Raw genomic sequence first — 18,732 nt, forward strand, 5'->3', positions numbered from 1 at the left:
TAACTTAGTAACAAAGAGTTAATTTATCTAAATATGTAGGTATACATATATTTTTGATTATGCATATTCTATTAGAAATGACGATATCGAAATGTCACATCTTTCGTTCGCTCTACATGGCCGAGTGATCCGCGCGGTGCTCGCGATGACCTATACCGCCATAAATGGGCACGCAGCCGCCAACTGCCACCAGACTCGACTAAATCATGACAATGGACTCAATTCTCATGTTAACAAATTCGAAATTTGACATGATTTTTTTCCGTAAATTTGGAAAGCTTCGCCGCCCACATTGCCACCACATACAATAAACCCATTCTAAATTTGCGATATGTACAAATATGATAAAACGTCTTAAAATATTATTCCGAGTTTTAGAATTTATTCAGTATTGAAATACTTCGGACGCCCATGCTATATTTGCGGTGTTTGTTAATTGACGAAGAGTTGCTATAGTATATGTGTTTTTTATATAAAAGTTAATTATTAGTACCTACATATGAATCGAACACATTGATAAAAAAACAAAATAAAACTTGCACTATGAAATATGTAGGAGTCATTTTTATATCTTAACTTTGCAATGGTCATAATTCTACAAATAATAATATTATGTTGAAACAATTCTGTATGCTTACGTTTATTTGTAGAAGCTAATTATTTTTTATAATGTAAACCGTAAAGTTTGTCTTGGAATTTGATGAAATCCTTAATATTATAAGAAATATAATAATAAACGTTCGTACTGCAATTGCCCCGAGCGCCCGAGTGAAGTTAGTGTTGATCATTGTAAATTTATTTGGTAACTCGATCCGCTGCGTTTGACCCGGCGTTGGCTTTCGGTTAATCAGTTTCAATTGATCGCAAGGCAAAGACGATATGATTGGGTGATTCAGCGTAAGGGTAAACAAGGTATACATAAAGAACGTAATTTGAAAACTAGTTATAAATACAATACAGCCAAAACCACAATTACAGGGAATTTAATTTTTTTTTAATGCTGTGAATGACGAGACGAGCTTGCCGTTTGCCTGATGGTAAGCGATACGACCGCCCATAAACAGTAGAAACACCATCCTACACCTTGAGATACAAAATATTGTTAGGTATTCCACTGCGCTCGCCATCTTGAGACGTGAGATGTTAAGTCTCTTATGTCCAGTAGTTAGTTACACTGGCTACAATGTCCTTCTAATCGGAACACAACAATGACTACACACTGTTGCTTAGCGGCAGAAATAGACTTTGCGGTGGTACCTACCCAGGCGGACTCTCACATATGAGAGGCCTACCACCAGTAAATACCATACCACCATATGAATGTAATGACATTCAAACAAATGCTCGACGGTATGTTTTTATTACGGTATGTTATGAATTTTTATCCGAGTTTGTATTTTCCTTTTGCTCAACTTGCAGTTCATCACAGGGTTCTAGATAATATTTCCGTAGACATAAAATATGTTCTAAGATGTGCTTTGTTCAATATTTAACTAATTTATAAGGGACGAACGCAGAGGAATGTTGTGTAATGCAAAAATAATGGTAGAGTTATTACTATTTAAGTGCAGACAAGGTGTTAACCACCAGACCAGCTGATTGCTTGGCTACTCATTGGGTATAAAAATATTTTAGAGTATGTTTGGCGCTTGTGTCAATGTTTACATGGTTATACGCACTCTGTATTGGATTTTTATACAACACTCTATGACTCATTATGAAGTCATGGGCCCTCGTGGCTTGTGCCTTGTTTACATGTTTTATTTAGATTATGACAATCTCGTACGATTTTTTGCCTTCGACTTTGGTATTATAAACCACAATTTTGGTATTATTGTTTACAGTTTTCATCATCTTTAATTTCATTGTGCTTAGTATTTTTTCTATTGGCGCAATTGATTACCTTTTTAAAGTAAATTGTTGTTTGTTTTTACGTGTAATCGCAAAGAATACATTTACACTGTGAGATAATTCGTTTAGTTTTGGTACATGGAGTGCCCACGACGTCGGCCTACTGTGCTGTGATTCTATCCAAATGCGTTTATTTTGCTCGTTTCGTTTATCATTAAATCATTCACTCAAAACGGGTCCGATTTTGCCACGGCCTATTGTCTTCATAACATCTATCATAATTTATAATATTGGCGTTCAAGTCAAAAACGTGTTCGGACGGATCGCGGTGTACATAAATGTAACCTTAATAATTATTCTTTTTGCATGCGTAGGTTGAAATTGAGTTTATGATGAGTTTCTTCTGACATAAACTTGTTTATTATTATGATCTGTATACGGTGTAGCCTTGAGTTCCTTCGTCACTAATAAGGTGACTAATTAAATGTTTGAAGTTTTCTAAATTATTTCTAGAGTTGCGTGGGTCGTCAGTCGTCAATCTTGGGTATTCACTAGGCCGTAGCCGCATAACTTACCATCGCGGTTCGCGCATCCTCTTCGTTTATAGATAATACTTCGTAACTAATCAAATATTACGAAATATTTCATTCTGTTATGCTGTTTTTTTATTAACTATTGAGGCGTAAGAAAGAAGCGAAAGTTGCATGCGCGCGTGACGAATTAAACGGTCTTTCTAAAAGTTGCGTTTTGATTCATACAAGCGAGGGTTTCGTAATTAATGTGTTACATGCTCCAAATGTTATTCCGTGATCGATATTCTCTTGTTACGTAAAGTAATAAATAAAGTGGAATGTTCGCATTAAAATTTACAGCTGAATATCTCCATCTCCTGCTATATCGTCAGTTATGATAACACGTATTGTTATTTTATAGTTATTCTCTTTGGCTTCCAAAGTTTCTTAAATTTATGTCTTTTTCGTGGAATAGTAGAATAAATTAAAATTAATACATAATACTATTCATATGAATGTCTATGACGTTTATATGAATACTATTATGTATTCGTCTTATACATTCTGGGGTTGCTATAAAGTCAAACGATTGTAACGAGTTATTTGTGTACCTGATTTAATATTTTAATATGTTGGTGAATGTTGAGTGCGCAAACGCACACACTACACACAGCACGGACGCTGCGGTAGTAGGGAGGAGATATCTGTAGTGTTCAGGAACAATATCCAAACGCGTCGACCGCTCTGACCGCGCACGGGCAACCCCTTTCACTTGTAGTCGGATTCAACGGATCGAGCAGAACACTGGTGTGCCTTTCTCTCTGTTCGCGCATCTCTGTCTGGCATGTGGCAACGTTGGTGGCACATCGGTGGTGGGCCGGCGCACCGGCGCACGCCGCTCGCCGCTTGCCGTCCGTGACACCAGTAGCGCAGTTTCCTCGACTACATCCGCACGGAACCGTCACGCCGCGCTCCGATGCTCTATCTCGATCTGACATGAAGTCCAAACCGGCACACTACGTGGACGCGCCGTTCAGACCGTGGCCGCCGCTTTCCCGGCAAACACAACCGAATTTTTATTTTCGCTCGTCTGATCCAATGGATTTAAGAAATTTTAAAACGTCCTCATCGAAGGGTTCCACATATTCAGACTTCTCCGGAATGAGTGCGTATAGCAATAAATCGCGGGATTACTATTTTATGTCGCCGAGTTATCGGTCTGCGGGTGCGCCGGTGCCCAGCAGTCACGCGGAGCTGTACGCTCGTGACAGCCGGCCTCGGCAGCACAGGAACCCCATCCCGTCGCCCTCAGCCGCGTGCCCGTGCAGTCGCTCGCGTTCTCTAGAAGATGTCCGCATGGACGTCGTCACTGAATGGGAGGACGACGACGAAAATGGAAATCGCATAGTTGCACCCGCGACCAAATTTAACCGTACCTCATATAAAATCAACGCTACTTTCCAAAAGCAAGGATTTTTAACTCGCCATTCCATGGAAAACCTGGCTGACGGACCACAGTTATTGCCACCCAAACGGATCACGGCATTTCAGGTAATTGAACTAACTTTCTACCGAGGCAGTCGACTCATTGTATGATGACTGCGTTGAAACGGTCGTGTTTGTTTGTATACTATGACAAGAGAAGCACGTTACGCGTTGATACAAGTGTAGGTTTGGTGTTTCGCATTCATGTAAATGTACGTGCAAGCGTACTTTCTATTTAAGATTTGCCCCAAGCTAAGCGAAGTGAATAATTAGTGTTTAGTGCGTTGGCGAATATAATGTTGTGGTGTGAAATATATAAATACTCGTAAGTGTTGTTTAGCAGAGAGCAGCGACGGAGTGTTAACATGGTTGCGGCACCAGGCCCCGTTCAGCTCCGTTGAACCGCAACACTCCGTCCTGTGTGTAACGGATGTTCAATACTTGTTTTTATGAATATGCGATACACATACGAGCAGAACGTAATTTGTATCCATGCCGATCGGGCATTTTATATTGCGAATTGAGTCCCCTGGTCGGTACTCACGTCTGGTATTGTGCAATGCGAATGTGAATTTTTGATTGTGTAAATTGTATCATTGTTCTTGATAATTATAACGAAATCAGTCTAATTATATAAGAATTTTCGTTTTGGTGTCACAATACATAATATATTATAATTGTGACCCACTTCTATACCACTTAATCTATATTATAAGAAATATTAAAGCGGTAGACGGATAACCAGAATTAATGTTTGTAAACAAGTTAACATGCCGTATAATTTTGACGATTTATTAATAAAATCATTGAACCAATTACGTGCATCAACAAAACCTATTTTGCAATATTATTGCTTAAAGCTGTAGATAGGAGAAAAAAACGTTGCTTAAAGCATTTTAAAATACGACCTCCATTCACGTAAATTATCCAACCTGATATATTATTCCAAATATAGATATACTGAGTAATAATATGTTACATAATGTACGACATTTCGTATCGTGTCGTACACGAATGATACCGAGGTGTTTTCTAAATAATTTTAATTGCAAATCCAATCTAAATTCGTTTACATCTATTCCGTTCATATCGAGAAATCGACGCCAAAAAACGTTGCGTAACTTTACCATTCAATACCGATTTGTAGCACATTTCTAATTTGGCAACCGCAATGGATTAATAAATGTACACGTAACGACTTCGATAACTATCTTAATTACAGTGATATCACATTGACAAATAGTAAAAAGTCCAGCTTAATAGTAAATACATTATATTTTAAGATATCGTATCCAAAACGATTCAAGTAACAACACATAGTAATTTTTTATTAATATCTCACTATATAGAGACTATTAAATTTTATTTTATACGAAATACTTAAGTATTTAAGTATAAATGCATAAATCCCGCGATGTTATCATCGAAAGATTTAAAGTTCGACACACATCTAAGTAGTGAAACTTGGTCATAAATAAAGACTTTGGGTGGTCGATAAATTATAGGGATATCTCTAACATTCTATTGAAGTTGTTTTGTTAACTAAATCCATAATTATCAAGTTTAACGTCATATTGTCAAAATGTGACTTGATTCACGCCGTAAAGATTATATCGTCGCGGCTTTATATAGCGTCAAATATACGCTGTATGGTTAATATTTGCATAGCATTGTTTTGATACGTGTAACTCTCAAAATGTTTCTCAAATATTTAAGAGTCAAAAATTTTATAAATCTTATTGTCAATCGTGCTAACACGCTGCATGCCGTTTGCATCCAAAAGTGATATTATTAATTAACGCGGATGTCCGTATGTGGTGTTTTTATTATTATATTGTAGTTTATTATACAACTATAAACATGAAATAACACACTAAATTATATATACGTTTCCGCATAAATCAGTTTAAGTGGGACTGTGAAAATATAATATAAGCTATACAACTTGAACACTAAATTGTTTTAATTTTGTTAGGTCGCACGTCTATAAATTTTTACCGATTATTGATTGCATCAAAAAATTATTAACTGTACGGATTACAAAAGCTATGGACTCTATATAAAAATCTTATTAAAAGCCGGGCTTCAAAATTGTGGCCATAAAAGGGTACTGACCATGGAGACGAAAGCAACCGTGAAAAAACAAAACTTTCTATTGCAAGCCTTTGTGAGTCACAGCTCTAATGAAATTAAAAGTCAAATCAGTCATTCGATTTTAGTCTGTTTAACTGGTTCGTATTGTAATAATAATACTGAAATTGTATTCTCTGACATACTAAAAGTTACGCCGACCGTCACTCTCATTTTTAATTGGATCACATGTCCTAGCACAAGTGATTATTATAAATTTTAAATTAATAATTATAACCGCGTTTGCATTTCACACCCCACGTATATTGCGGCAATTTTCTTATCGGACACACATTTTGAAGGCGTAGTGTGTGTAAATAAACTAGTTCTCAACAGGCCATTGTACGACCTGACATGCATACTGTTTTAGTTACTTAACAGCGTTACGCAAGGCGATATGGTTGCTAATATTAAGGTCTTTCGATGATATTCATTTTGTTCATTATATTTGCTTGTAACAAATAATATTGCAAGGACCTTACGGCGTATATTTTAAGAATTAAAGCCGTATATCGCCACGGCTAATTAGTCGGAATGAACCACACGATAATGGAAAGAACATGCTTTTTTGGTGACTGATAAATGACTCATTTGATTAATGTTCCGTTCTTTATACACGTCGCGCCGCAAATGGCTATTTACGGCAATCTACCGGATGCGTACGACATTATGCATAAGCTGTCTACGTACAATACCGTCTTATAAGGCGTCAAGTTGCAATCTTGGCATGCGGTAAACAGTCGCTCGAACCTTTATCATACAAAGGGCTAGGCAATTGTTTTGTGCCTCTGTAATGGGGTTGTTTGTTGATATATTTGTGTAGAAAAATCTATAAAATAGTGGCCAAGTTTAAACAACCAACCACCAAGCTAAGAGAGTTAGTTGTTCGAGTCCCGTATGGCGCGATTGCCTGTTATAAGCCCTGGTGTCATTATTAAATATAACTTTTTTGTAATTTTGAAAATATTTATTTTTTAATTTGCTAGGGATAAGAAACAATATTACATTGTAAATTGTTACCAAGATTTTTAAATATTATATAGTAATGGTGAACCCACAACTGGATAGTAATTGTAAATAGATAATTTTCCACATCGTATACACTTTACTGAATCGGTCCTTAACTAATAAACCTTCGATAGATTTGTCGTAATAAACATTCTACTTATTATCTTGTTAGTGCCATAGGTTTAAAAGTATTAGTAGTATTCACTTTAAAAGCCCATGAGCTTGCACGATTTATAGTGAACATTTAACAGCACGTTATCGAAGAATTCTTGTCATATTAATTGCAAGTATTAACCGCGCCTGTCAGTGAGGAATGCAAGTCGTGACCAATTTATTGCAAGGAGCGCTCCTTCTACACTCTTTTGTTCTGTAATACGACGACGTCACAAACATAGTTTAACCTAACCGATCTGAGAATGTAACAAACAAGTTTACCAAGGTTTCACCGCAATGGCCAAGTGTTTTAACATACGTAATGGACGTTCTCATTTTAAAATGAATATCATTTAATTTTCACTTGCTAGAGTAGTGTCGAGTTTATAATGTGACTTTTTCATTGCACGGTTTTTCTAGTCCGAACTGTGGTGAGAGTACGAAATTACTTATTCACATTAAAACTTTAGGTGGAGTCTCTACGAGAGTCTGTTAATACGGCAAAGAAACTTGTTTTACTTGTATTTCAATTAATACCTCAGTTAGTTTTAATATCGTGTTAGGATAAGCTAAGGTTAAAAATCAGGCTCTGAATGCTCATTATTCATGACATAGCAAAAGATAAAGACAGGAATATAAATATATTGATTCAAATAAAGCTTGAGGGATTGTCAATTTTTAATTATCAAAGATTTACGTGTGCGGAAATGGTCGATGGCGATATGAGCGATATTTGTTGAAAACATTGATTCAACTTTAAATGACTTACCAAGAAAGTGACTCCGAGATATTTGACTACTACATTTGTAATTTTTGCATATTTGTGAAAGTCATTGTAAACATAAAACGTTATTGCGGATGCATATATTTTAACTCGCCAATATGCGCGTGGGAACGCCAATCGATGCTAATTTTGCGGATTTGCTTCAGGCACAGAATAGGAATGGCGGGCATCAGGCGCCGATGCCGGCGCCGGGCGTGGTGGGACCGGAGGTGAACGGCTCGCGGCCGACCTTCAAACCCGTCACAGTGCTGGAGGATCTGCAGGCAGTGCGCTGCGCGGAATTCCATCCCAACGGCAAGCTGTACGCCGTGGGCTCGAATACCAAGACTCTCAGAATATGTACTTATCCCAAGATTGAAGATGTCAAGTGAGTAATTATTATGCTTTAAAAAAATTAATTCCATGGTCCTGTCACCGTGTTTAGTGACGGTTTACTAGGACTGGGGTTCGTTTGAGGTCACGTTATTCGCACCTGTGTCTACTGAACATTCCCGTCCTTGCAGTATGACAAATTTCTGCACTGTTGACAATATTATACTGGGGAGATTTGAGGTAACTATCAAATCGTATTTTAAATAAGCGTAAATGACACACATCTTTGAGTATCTATTCGTTATTCTATTAAGTTAATAAGAAATCCGTAAGTAAGTTATATAAAGTGCAAGCAGTCAGCCGTATGATATAAATCCTACACATAACAGTACACCAAAAATATAAAAAGAAAGTTATGAACATTAGAGCATCTACTTGTTATTTCGGTACATGCCATTTCTTTTCACAAACATGTGTACAAATCTACTTAATTATAATATGTAAACTAGTATGATACATCTATTTGCAATCGAGAGTTAACATGCCGAGTCGTCAAAACAGATTCCTCATTGATTCAGTAAAACTTGGAATGAGCCTGAAACTAGTTCTGTTTTCCTTTGTGAGAAACCTCCTGCGTTAACAATTTATCAAGAATGTTACTACGGCGAAAACTTAGATTTATCGCTCTTAGATCTCCACATATAACGAGATTCGTGTTGTGCGAAAAGAATGATACCAAAACCGTCGGTGTCGTATTCTGGCCTCACGTTTCCAAGTGCCAGTTGTTTCAATAATAAACCGATGGTCAATGACTTCAGTTCCACTCCGTCACTATTTCTGATTGGCGACTACAATGTTCTGGAGGTATAATTTATGAAATAAGACAGTGTTTCAACGCTTAAGCAAAATAAGTAGTAACAAATATTATTATTTTTGCCGCTGTACTAATATATAAATTTGCATGCTGTGGTCTCCTATAATTGAAGAGGCACGTCACATTGTTAATTGTACAAATACTAAGACATTGTATTTATTATATGCCGTGTATCCTTTGTTGGAGGTCCTTAAATAAACAAAAAAATAATGTTTGTTTTATAAATAATATTTATCAAGTGAATCAATTTTGTCAGCTAGTACAAATACATCAATGAAAGGTATCGTGTCATACAAATTGCTGTGTCTATAAATGGAAGACGCCGGCTGTCAGATTTCCGCGTCAGACCTTAAGAGACGCAATGACCATGGCACATGGCGGTCCCGCTTCCTTTTGACCAATAACATCGAATTAAAACGACGAAATTCGAACTTGAGATTTTTTTATATTGAGTGTTACAATGAGGTGTAGTCATCGTCTTATTCGTAATACATAAGAGCAAGGCGTTGGAAATTATAATTAACTAATTTATATTGAATTGAATTTATGATTGTTTCAATGTTTTCGATAAAATTTTAATCTCTTAATCCATTGTTAATCCAAATGGTCCTTAAAATGGTTTAATTTTGTTAAATATTTTCACGTACATAATTGATTTAAGATATTGCTATGTATGTATAATCTATTGGCTTAGTTTTTATTAGAGGGGGAAAGCATAGCTTTAGATTAGTGTCTACTGTTTTCGCCTACTTCGATGAAAGCAGTTAAATACGCTCTGTATCGCAATAATGTGTCACTCTAACGCCCGAATACACAAACGATACTTAAATATTTAAGATGGCCTTACGGATTTAAGCATTCGTTATCTTTGAAATTGGTATACTGAAACGTCACTTATTTCCTAACCTTAAAATTAAGGCGACGAAGGTTTAAGGTCCGCTTATTGATTCAAACGGTATTCACAAACCCTGCTTAAAGTTTGACAGCTATTTAAGGCCGCCTTATATGGCTGTTAATTGAGATTAATTTGAGAGTGCTTGCGACTACTCTCAAATCTTTACGCTAAAATATTTATTGTTGTGTTAATAGTTATTATATTCTCTTTCGATTTAATAAAATGTCTTTTTCTTCACTATCATCACTGTCTGAAGAAGAATATAGTGTCAATCGAAGAAATCGAGAGAAATTAGACACTTTCGTAGAGTACAGTGATGATGAATTTAAAAGAAGATTCATTATTTCTGGAATTGTGGTAAATTATGCTTTTAATTCAGGAATTGTCATTTCAGGAATGTTCATTCATCATATTGATTTAAACTGGATATTGATCCAGCCTAGCCGGTCATAAAAAGAAATACCAGATATTTATTGCCCTTCGTTTCTTTCCCACAGGCACCTATCAAAGGGTCATCTGGGATATTTTTCATGTGTAGTAACCTACGGTACATCATGGTGTACTCATATCATGGAACTAGATGTGCCTGTGCTTATATCATGGAACTAGTTGTGCCTCTGCCTACCCCTTCTAGGATGATTAGCTTTATTATGTGTGTATGTAACAGTTTTAAGGGAAATAAATTTTATTGAAAGTCTGAACATGTCTGAATGAAGAAATAATTATTAGAGAAGCAAGAAGAAACTTTATTGTAATTATTATATTTTTTAATTGTAATTCTTATATATCAGAGATATAAACATTACATTACAGACATTTAGCTACACATAGTACATATATGTAGATATGAGTACAATATAGTACATCATATTGTACTCATATCATGGAACTAGTTGTGCCTGCGCTCATATCATGGAACTAGTTGTGCCTCTGCCTACCCCTCCGAGGATGATTAGCTTTATTATGTGTGTATGTAACAATTTTAAGGGAAATTAATTTTATTGAAAGTCTGAACATGTCTGAATGAAGAAATAATTATTAGAGAAGCAAGAAGAAACTTTATTGTAATTATTATATTTTTTAATTGTAATTCTTATATATCAGACATATAAAATTTCATTACAGACATTTTGCTACACATAGTACATATATGTAGATGCCTGCAGAAGTCTATTTCTTGAATAAATTATTGATTGATTGATTGATTATATATATCACACAAGAGAACCCACGGCCTCTCACTTCACAGCTGGCTACTCGCCCACAGCTCACTGCCTGTGTTCCTCACGGGAGCTGCCAATAAAACAAATATATTTTTAAAGATTACTTATTTAACAAAAAAAAAAAACATTATCAGCCACATGATATCCATTGCTGAACAAAGGCCTCCCGCAAAAATTTCCAGATTGAATGTCGGAAGCAGCCCGCATCGAGCAATGCCCTTTTTTCTTAATTAAGTCGATGGTCCTCCAAATAAATCCAATACTTACTTTTTCACTATATCCAGCAGTTCTTGTTTTTCTATTTACGTATAATGTCTGCCCCTTTATTGGGTTTTGTTATTTGAAGACTCCGTTGATAATTTATAGAAACTTCTGTGGTAAGACACGAAATAAGAATTATGAATATTGTCAACAAAGAGAATATAATCACTACGATTTAATTGTTGACGAAAATTTGACAGATACAGAAGTTTTTTTTTCTAAAGTGACTAATGTCAGTACTGATCAAGCTGCCAAATGGCAAGTATAAATAAGTTGGAATGTATTTACTACATCAATGTTGAGAATTTAATAATTAAAAATCATTTTTCATTAAACTGCGTATTACTTTATTTGATTTTTTATGTTTCATAAATTATGCTGCGTGAAACGACACATAAATATCATTTTATTAAAATTATGTAAACGAAAACAAACATTTTATAATCTATAGCAAATTAACTGCTCCTCAACTGAGTTTTCCGTAAAATCTTTTAATGTACGTTTGAGAATGCCATTTAAATTAAGTAGCCTGTTAAATTTAAGTAGGCCTCAGACAAGTTGGTTGGTTGAGTAGCGTTTCAGTATTCGGGCGTAACTGGTGTAAGTATAAAAAACATGTTATATTAAATACCTACGTGACAAAATGTACTACTGTTACGTCACTTAACACGAGTGAAACCGTGCGCTGACTCTTAGTGAAATCATATTATGTAGGTAAAATCATCATAAGCTGATGGGATTAGAATCAAATTTGCATATAAATTCAACATTTGCAAAGCGTGACTCGTCTGTGTAGGTTAACTTTAGAAACTTCTCACTACCAGCTAGGCCTTTTGTGAATGAAATTATTATTGACCGACCCTATATAAAACAGTTCATTAGCATATAAACTAGACCTCTTATACAGAAAACATAATATTGCGTTTTAGGGAAAGGTATGTACGACGCTTAAATGTAAGACGTACTAGTACATACGTATGTATTTGTTTATTGTTGTAGTACATACGTATGTGTTTATTGCTCCAAGCCAGATAACTAGGCCACGTTCATGGAAAGGGATTTTGAGACAAAGTTGCTGAATTTACTCGTAAGTCACTTTAAAATGAAATTAAAATTATTCACAATTTTTTACATGGATCTTATTTGTCGCAGAATTATAGAGTTATATGATAAATTAACAAGGAGGCCTACGCTTTTCCGACTATAAATTTTGGAGTGATCTAATAACTCTCTCTTTGTCTTCAATAACATTTTGCTATAAATCTAGCTATTATTGATGGAATGGAAACTTCGTCGAGAGCCAAATGCCTATTCGTTAGGCCAGCGGTGTGTGTAATTGTTCAAAACCTCTTATCATAAGAAGTTGAAATATACTTTAATTGCCAATTGTACATTTATTTCGTATATACACTGTGTTCACGGAATTGAAAAAAATATATTTGATAATTATTTCTATATCCATTTAACTTGTACATATATCTGCCCTTTTCCTAATTCGTCATGCAATGTTATTACGAAACTTGTTACCATTCATGTCTCATACAACGTGCGATATAAGGCCCGAGCCACACTCGTAAGCGGCGCGGCGCGAAAGCCGTGACTCACGCTTGGATCGATGACCCCAAACAAAATCTGCCAACCATTGTTATGCAGCGCGGACGTCGCGCGTACGGCTCGTGATTTTAATTTAAAGCAAAAATTATCCGTTTACGTTACTTAATCATAGTAAGTATGTGTTTAACTCTAATGGCGGTAATGTAATCGATTCGTATGTACGTTGAGTATTAACGAGAGATTAACACGTTCGTTCTGTCTCGGTGAGTGTCGACCCCTGTAAATCTTCTGCGATTGGATATATATCTCAATGAACATTCGCTAATGTGTATTTGGCATCTCATTTAGGGCCCGTTACACAAGTCTCAAGTAAATTTTATTTGACAGTTATCGTATTAAACTGCTAATGTAGATGCCGGATGGTACTCCTTTTACCATTTATTTGCTAGCATAGATTAGAGTATGACTTTTGTATTTGGTCCGCTTATACATACCTATATGTATGTGACGAATGACATTTATTCAGATGTTGTGAAGCAGACCCATAGTATTGGTTTTATTTAGTTAGAAATGGAATGGGTACTTTGCTCAGACGAATTAAGTTCCTTTCCTTTAGATTCTGAATAATTTTGAACTATATGCACAAACACGTTATCATTATGGTCGTAAGGCATTTGGATAATCTAAAGTTCGGATAATCGTATGTATAGGTATTCATAAAGCTATTTTTGCACATATAAATTATTGTTAACTAACGCTCGTACCGTTTCCAGGCTAAAAAGTAGCCTATAGCAATCCAGATAAGGTAGTTTTTCATTAGTGAAAATAAAATCGGAAACGTTCAAGTAGTTTTTGAGTTTGAGAACGTAGTCTTATTATGCTACAAAGATAAACTCACGGTTAGTAATCTGGATAATCGCGAATCCGTATAACTGACGTCCGAATAATCAAGTCTCCACAGTAGATGTAAATGTAACTCTTCTAAACTACGTAACTTACATTACGTTATGGATTTTGCGATTTTTACAATTATAATTAAAAGCATTGAGAACGGTCTGCATATACAGAAGAAGCCATTAAATATTGTCATTACTTAAAATTTACTATTTCCATCTAATAGATATATATCATGGAGTCGTTTGTGTCCGGTACTGTACCCAAGCGATGATGTCGCATTACGGTAAAGTTTTGGAGTCTTGGTTAAACATTAGAACTATGCGAGAAAGCGGCCACGCGACGGGCGCCGAGCTCGCTGGCGGTGCGCCTCAACGTTCGCAAATATGTTCTCTTACAAAATATTTGGTGAGATTACGCCGTCCTCCCCACTCACACGGGCTCACCGTGACGCTTAATTGCAAAATTCAACCGCACATTATACGCAGTGACAAAGCTTTTAAACTCAATAGACACAAGTCGCATTGCGTCACCTTCTGAATTATGATGTCTCCACACATTTCGAAAGTCGTTCGGGATTTTGTCCGCGTTTGTGAACAAGTAAATGATGTTAACAATATGCGTGGTACAAGTTGTTATTTGTACGTAAACAAAATTTACTGTTCACGTACTTACATATAAAATGTGGAAGTCACCACTGTAATGCGCGTGTCACAAAAAATACTACTGAGTGGTCGTTTTAATGACAGCACAATGGTTAATAACCCCTTTGTTGTGTTCTCTCGCACATTATAATAACAATGTGATGGTACATTGTACTTTTATGAAATAAAGCGAGTTTTGCGTTGTTACGGTTGTTAGATACCATTGGAATGAGGTTAAATATCTATTCGTTGCGGTCGTTTTCTTCGCCCTTGGCGTTTAACGTGGATACGTATGGTTATTTGTTACGACCTGTGTCGGAACTTCCATTTTATTAGATTATACATCTCTACGTCTGTTAATTTAGTAAAGTGGAGTTAAGTCGTTTGGATATAATTTTATATATAAGTATTTGGAAAACCTAATTGCAGGTAAGGATTTCAGAATTATACATAATATCGGATTGGTAGAATGTAATTTGCAATTTAAGAGCTGATTTTGTCGGATCAATGCGTACTTATGCTGTGATTCAATTAGATTCCGAGGTGGATATTCTGAATTGCATGAGGCTTTGGGTGACTATATGTACCTATATCTGAAAGTAAATTTTTATGGAAAGATACAAATGGTCGTATGCCTACCTATCTGGTTATCGAAGTGTAAGAATAAAAGTCTTTCTATCAAGAGAACATCGCAAATTAATATTTCAAATCAAGTTCATAGTAGACTATATTATCAAGGACGTAATCTACCCGAGTGTCAAAAGTCCTTTAAATGATCTTAGCGGTCCTTGCGATCACTTTTAATAAACATTCAAATATTCAAACATTTTTCATAAACACTTGCATTTATAATTTTAACAAGAAGTAACATAAAAGTATGAACTTTAAAAAAATGTGGTAGGCAAGTGTCAAATAATAAAACATTTATACAACAACTATGACATCACCGGATGTTATTATGCGAGTCTAAGATATATAGATATATATATTCACAGAGAATATATTATAGAGCATACTCTGATATCTCTTTCCGTATTATATGCGTTTTTGATATGTATTTTTCTACATATGTTATAATGAAAAATAAGAATCAACCAATACAATACTGACCTGTAAGAATGTAAACACGATGGCCGGTGATGTCACCATTATAAACTAAATTTATCACTACTACTTTAAATCCATTCAGTTGTACAAAACGTAATCAAGGCGTGTCGTTTAGCTTGTCAATTGTCATGATCGAAGCGTCGTGTTCCACTATTCCTTTTTTTAATAGAACGGGCCGATATACAAGAAAGTAGGCCATTGGATGTTAAGCAATGATGCCCATAAACTAAAGAATCATATTGCCAGCTTTGAAACAGAAAAGTAAGGGACGGTTTGGCCCTCTGGCACTCTTACTCACCATACAAAATAACAAAAAGTTGTCAGTTAACGTTGATTTTGAGACTGATATTACTATTGATATAGTTAAACCTTGTCTGCCTCGGTGGCGCAGTTGTAATTGTAAACGGTACGAGTACGACTACTGCGCTGAGGTCCTGGGTTCAAATCCCGGGTCAGGACAAAGATAATTGTAACTGGATTTTTCCATCTTAAAACTTTAGTCACAGCTCGGAGTCAGTATGTTGGCGGTGTGATACCACCGTGCCTCGGAAAGCACGTAAAGCTGTTGGTCCTGCGCCTGATCCCTCTCCGAACATGTCGCATTTCCGTCTCACTGAACTATGAGAGTTAAGGAACAGAAAATGCACCTGTGTATTGCGCACACACTTGTGCACTATAGTATCTCCTGCGTACTTGGCTGATCTGCGTTGAGATTGGTTGCGTGGCCGAAAGTTCGGTTAGGGGGTTTCACATTAACCTTGGTCCATCCGACCTCTCTTGCTACAGCTCCCTACAGGGAGATAAACAATATTATGAACTAAACTCGATTATAACACTTTAAATGCGGAAGAGTTGTTTTGTGATGTGCACGAATAATATTTATTTGTAGATATATTAGTTTAAAATAATATTCGAATAACAATAAAGTTACATATACTTAACATGGATTAAATTTAAATATTATATTTGGGCAGTTTTAAAAATCAACACGTAGTAAGTTGTATTTTGTTGATAAAATACGCGCAGTTTATTTAGGTATATCGATACACATAGCTACAGATGATATTCATTTCATAAAATAAGTTATGTTAAATATATATTGACGTCACGTTATTGTATTTATAACAATTTATATTGGGTATGGCGTGACATATATGACCTATATACGATAAAAATTTAAAACTCAATAAATTTAAGTGCTTACCTTATAACGTATTATAATTGCTAAGGGCACTTAATCAACTCTCTTATTGAAATGTCTAATTCATTTAATCAGCTTAATTGTTCGCTGAAGACGCTAACTATCTTGATAATGGGTATTTTATATCACGTTTTATGACTCGAAACGAAGGTAGGACTGGTGCGAAACTTGAGGACCACTCCTCACTACTTATCTCCGTCACTTGTGAATCGTTCATTTAGAATGCGTGTGATCTGATCACCTATTTACGATGATTTTCAGTTACTATTGAGAAACTCCTTTTTTGATTAAAAGACAAAAAATTTACAGCGAAAAAAAAATCGCGTAGCAAAAAAAAAAAAAATAAACAGTTAAAATTTTGATATAGTTACAGATTTCAATAGCCCATTTCTTTGCTGCTTTTTATTCTTATCGTTTTATAATAGAGTTAGCAATATATTTTTTAATTTTATTGTGAAGTCTGACAATTCACTTTAGGCCAGTGTGGAGAATTACGATTTAAACCTTCTCAGTAGTAAAGAAGGCCTGTGCCCACCAGAGGAACAGTATATAATCTAAAGATGGTATTAATATTATTATGCTCTATGCAGGGACAATAGCGCACCGACGGCTCCCACGGTGCTACTGAAGCGCACGAAGCACCACAAGGGCAGCATCTACTGCCTCGCGTGGAGTCCAGAAGGCGACTTACTCGCCACTGGATCCAACGACAAGACTGTTAAGCTAATGAGGTTCAACAGTCACGCGTGCAATCTGGAAGGGCAAGAGGTAAGTGCTTCTTGTTATTTTATAACTTATATTGTTTATTAGAAGGTTGGTAATCGAGAAAATTTGTCAAATGATGCGAGAGTGAGCATAGTTCCAGAATACGGACTGGGAAATTGTTGGTGTGTTGCGTCTGACTTTTAGAAGGAAAGACAGTAAAGGAAGAGGTTTATTGTCTCTTCTGCAATCACACCGATGATAGTACCAAACGCAACAACTCCCTTCGATTAGTGATTCAGTATTAGCAATAGTAAGAGCGCTCTTCAAAGGACAGAAGCAGGACTATTTGGTAGCCAGTCTTAGTCTGAGTTAAATATGCTTGTCCAGATTTAACAGTCGCTGCAAAGTTTTCAAAACGTCGGGAGAAAATTATAATATAAAAAACCGCGGTAAATCCGTGAAGTAGTTTTATAATATTTAATGCTTTGTCATACATTCGCGAATACACAAGAAATCGTTATTTATCATTACTAGCAATATTTATTATTGCTGGTAAGACTGTTTCAGCATGACTACCACTTTTTTCTATATGATGCCATCCCGGCGTAATGCCTAGGTCGGACCGCCATCATACCACGATGCGTTCACATTGCTAGATATTGAGTTTCCTACTGAGTGAGACAAACATTAGCTCTCATATCTTTTATAGAACACTATTATTTAAACATCAAATATTATAATATGAGAATATATTTTTACGTGTGTGGGCCATCACGATTTTCAATGCTATACATTGTCAAAGTAGTAATAAAATTGCCTAAATAAAACGGTCTATCAGGTGGCACTCGAAAAACGAAAACTGCAAACAAATAAGTTCCATTATAATATTCAAAAAATGTGTGGAAAATTCATGTGGAAGTTTAATAATATTCAGATTACTAAAAGTTCAATAGTAAAACGAATAATCTTCACTAAACCTGTTTAACTAAGAAACTGCAATTCAGTTATATGAATAAATATGAATATGAATTCTCAGAAAACGACAATTTTCTGAGAATTTCGGGAGCTTCTTTATCGGCGTCTCTTAGTAGTTTTGGCCGGCTAATTAGTCTGACTGTCGTTGGTGGATTATCTAAAAG

At 35.7% G+C, this 18,732-nt stretch overlaps 1 protein-coding gene across 4 annotated transcripts in view; it reads left to right on the forward strand.

Moving 5' to 3' along the window:
* The window catches only part of LOC115448599 (WD repeat-containing protein 47), a 55,469-nt gene that overhangs the window by 20,403 nt on the left and 16,334 nt on the right, over positions 1 to 18,732 (forward strand). For 3 of the 4 annotated variants that reach the window (XM_037444073.1, XM_037444076.1, XM_037444074.1), the window contains 2 exons: positions 8,070 to 8,290; positions 17,479 to 17,656. In XM_037444073.1, coding sequence (XP_037299970.1) covers positions 8,070 to 8,290; positions 17,479 to 17,656 — 399 coding nt within the window. Of the gene's footprint in view, positions 1 to 3,273; positions 3,915 to 8,069; positions 8,291 to 17,478; positions 17,657 to 18,732 lie in introns of those variants that run through there. The other variant, XM_037444075.1, reaches the window with a different exon arrangement.

Source organism: Manduca sexta, chromosome 27 (assembly GCF_014839805.1).
Source record: "Manduca sexta isolate Smith_Timp_Sample1 chromosome 27, JHU_Msex_v1.0, whole genome shotgun sequence".
Taxonomy (NCBI): domain Eukaryota; kingdom Metazoa; phylum Arthropoda; class Insecta; order Lepidoptera; family Sphingidae; genus Manduca; species Manduca sexta.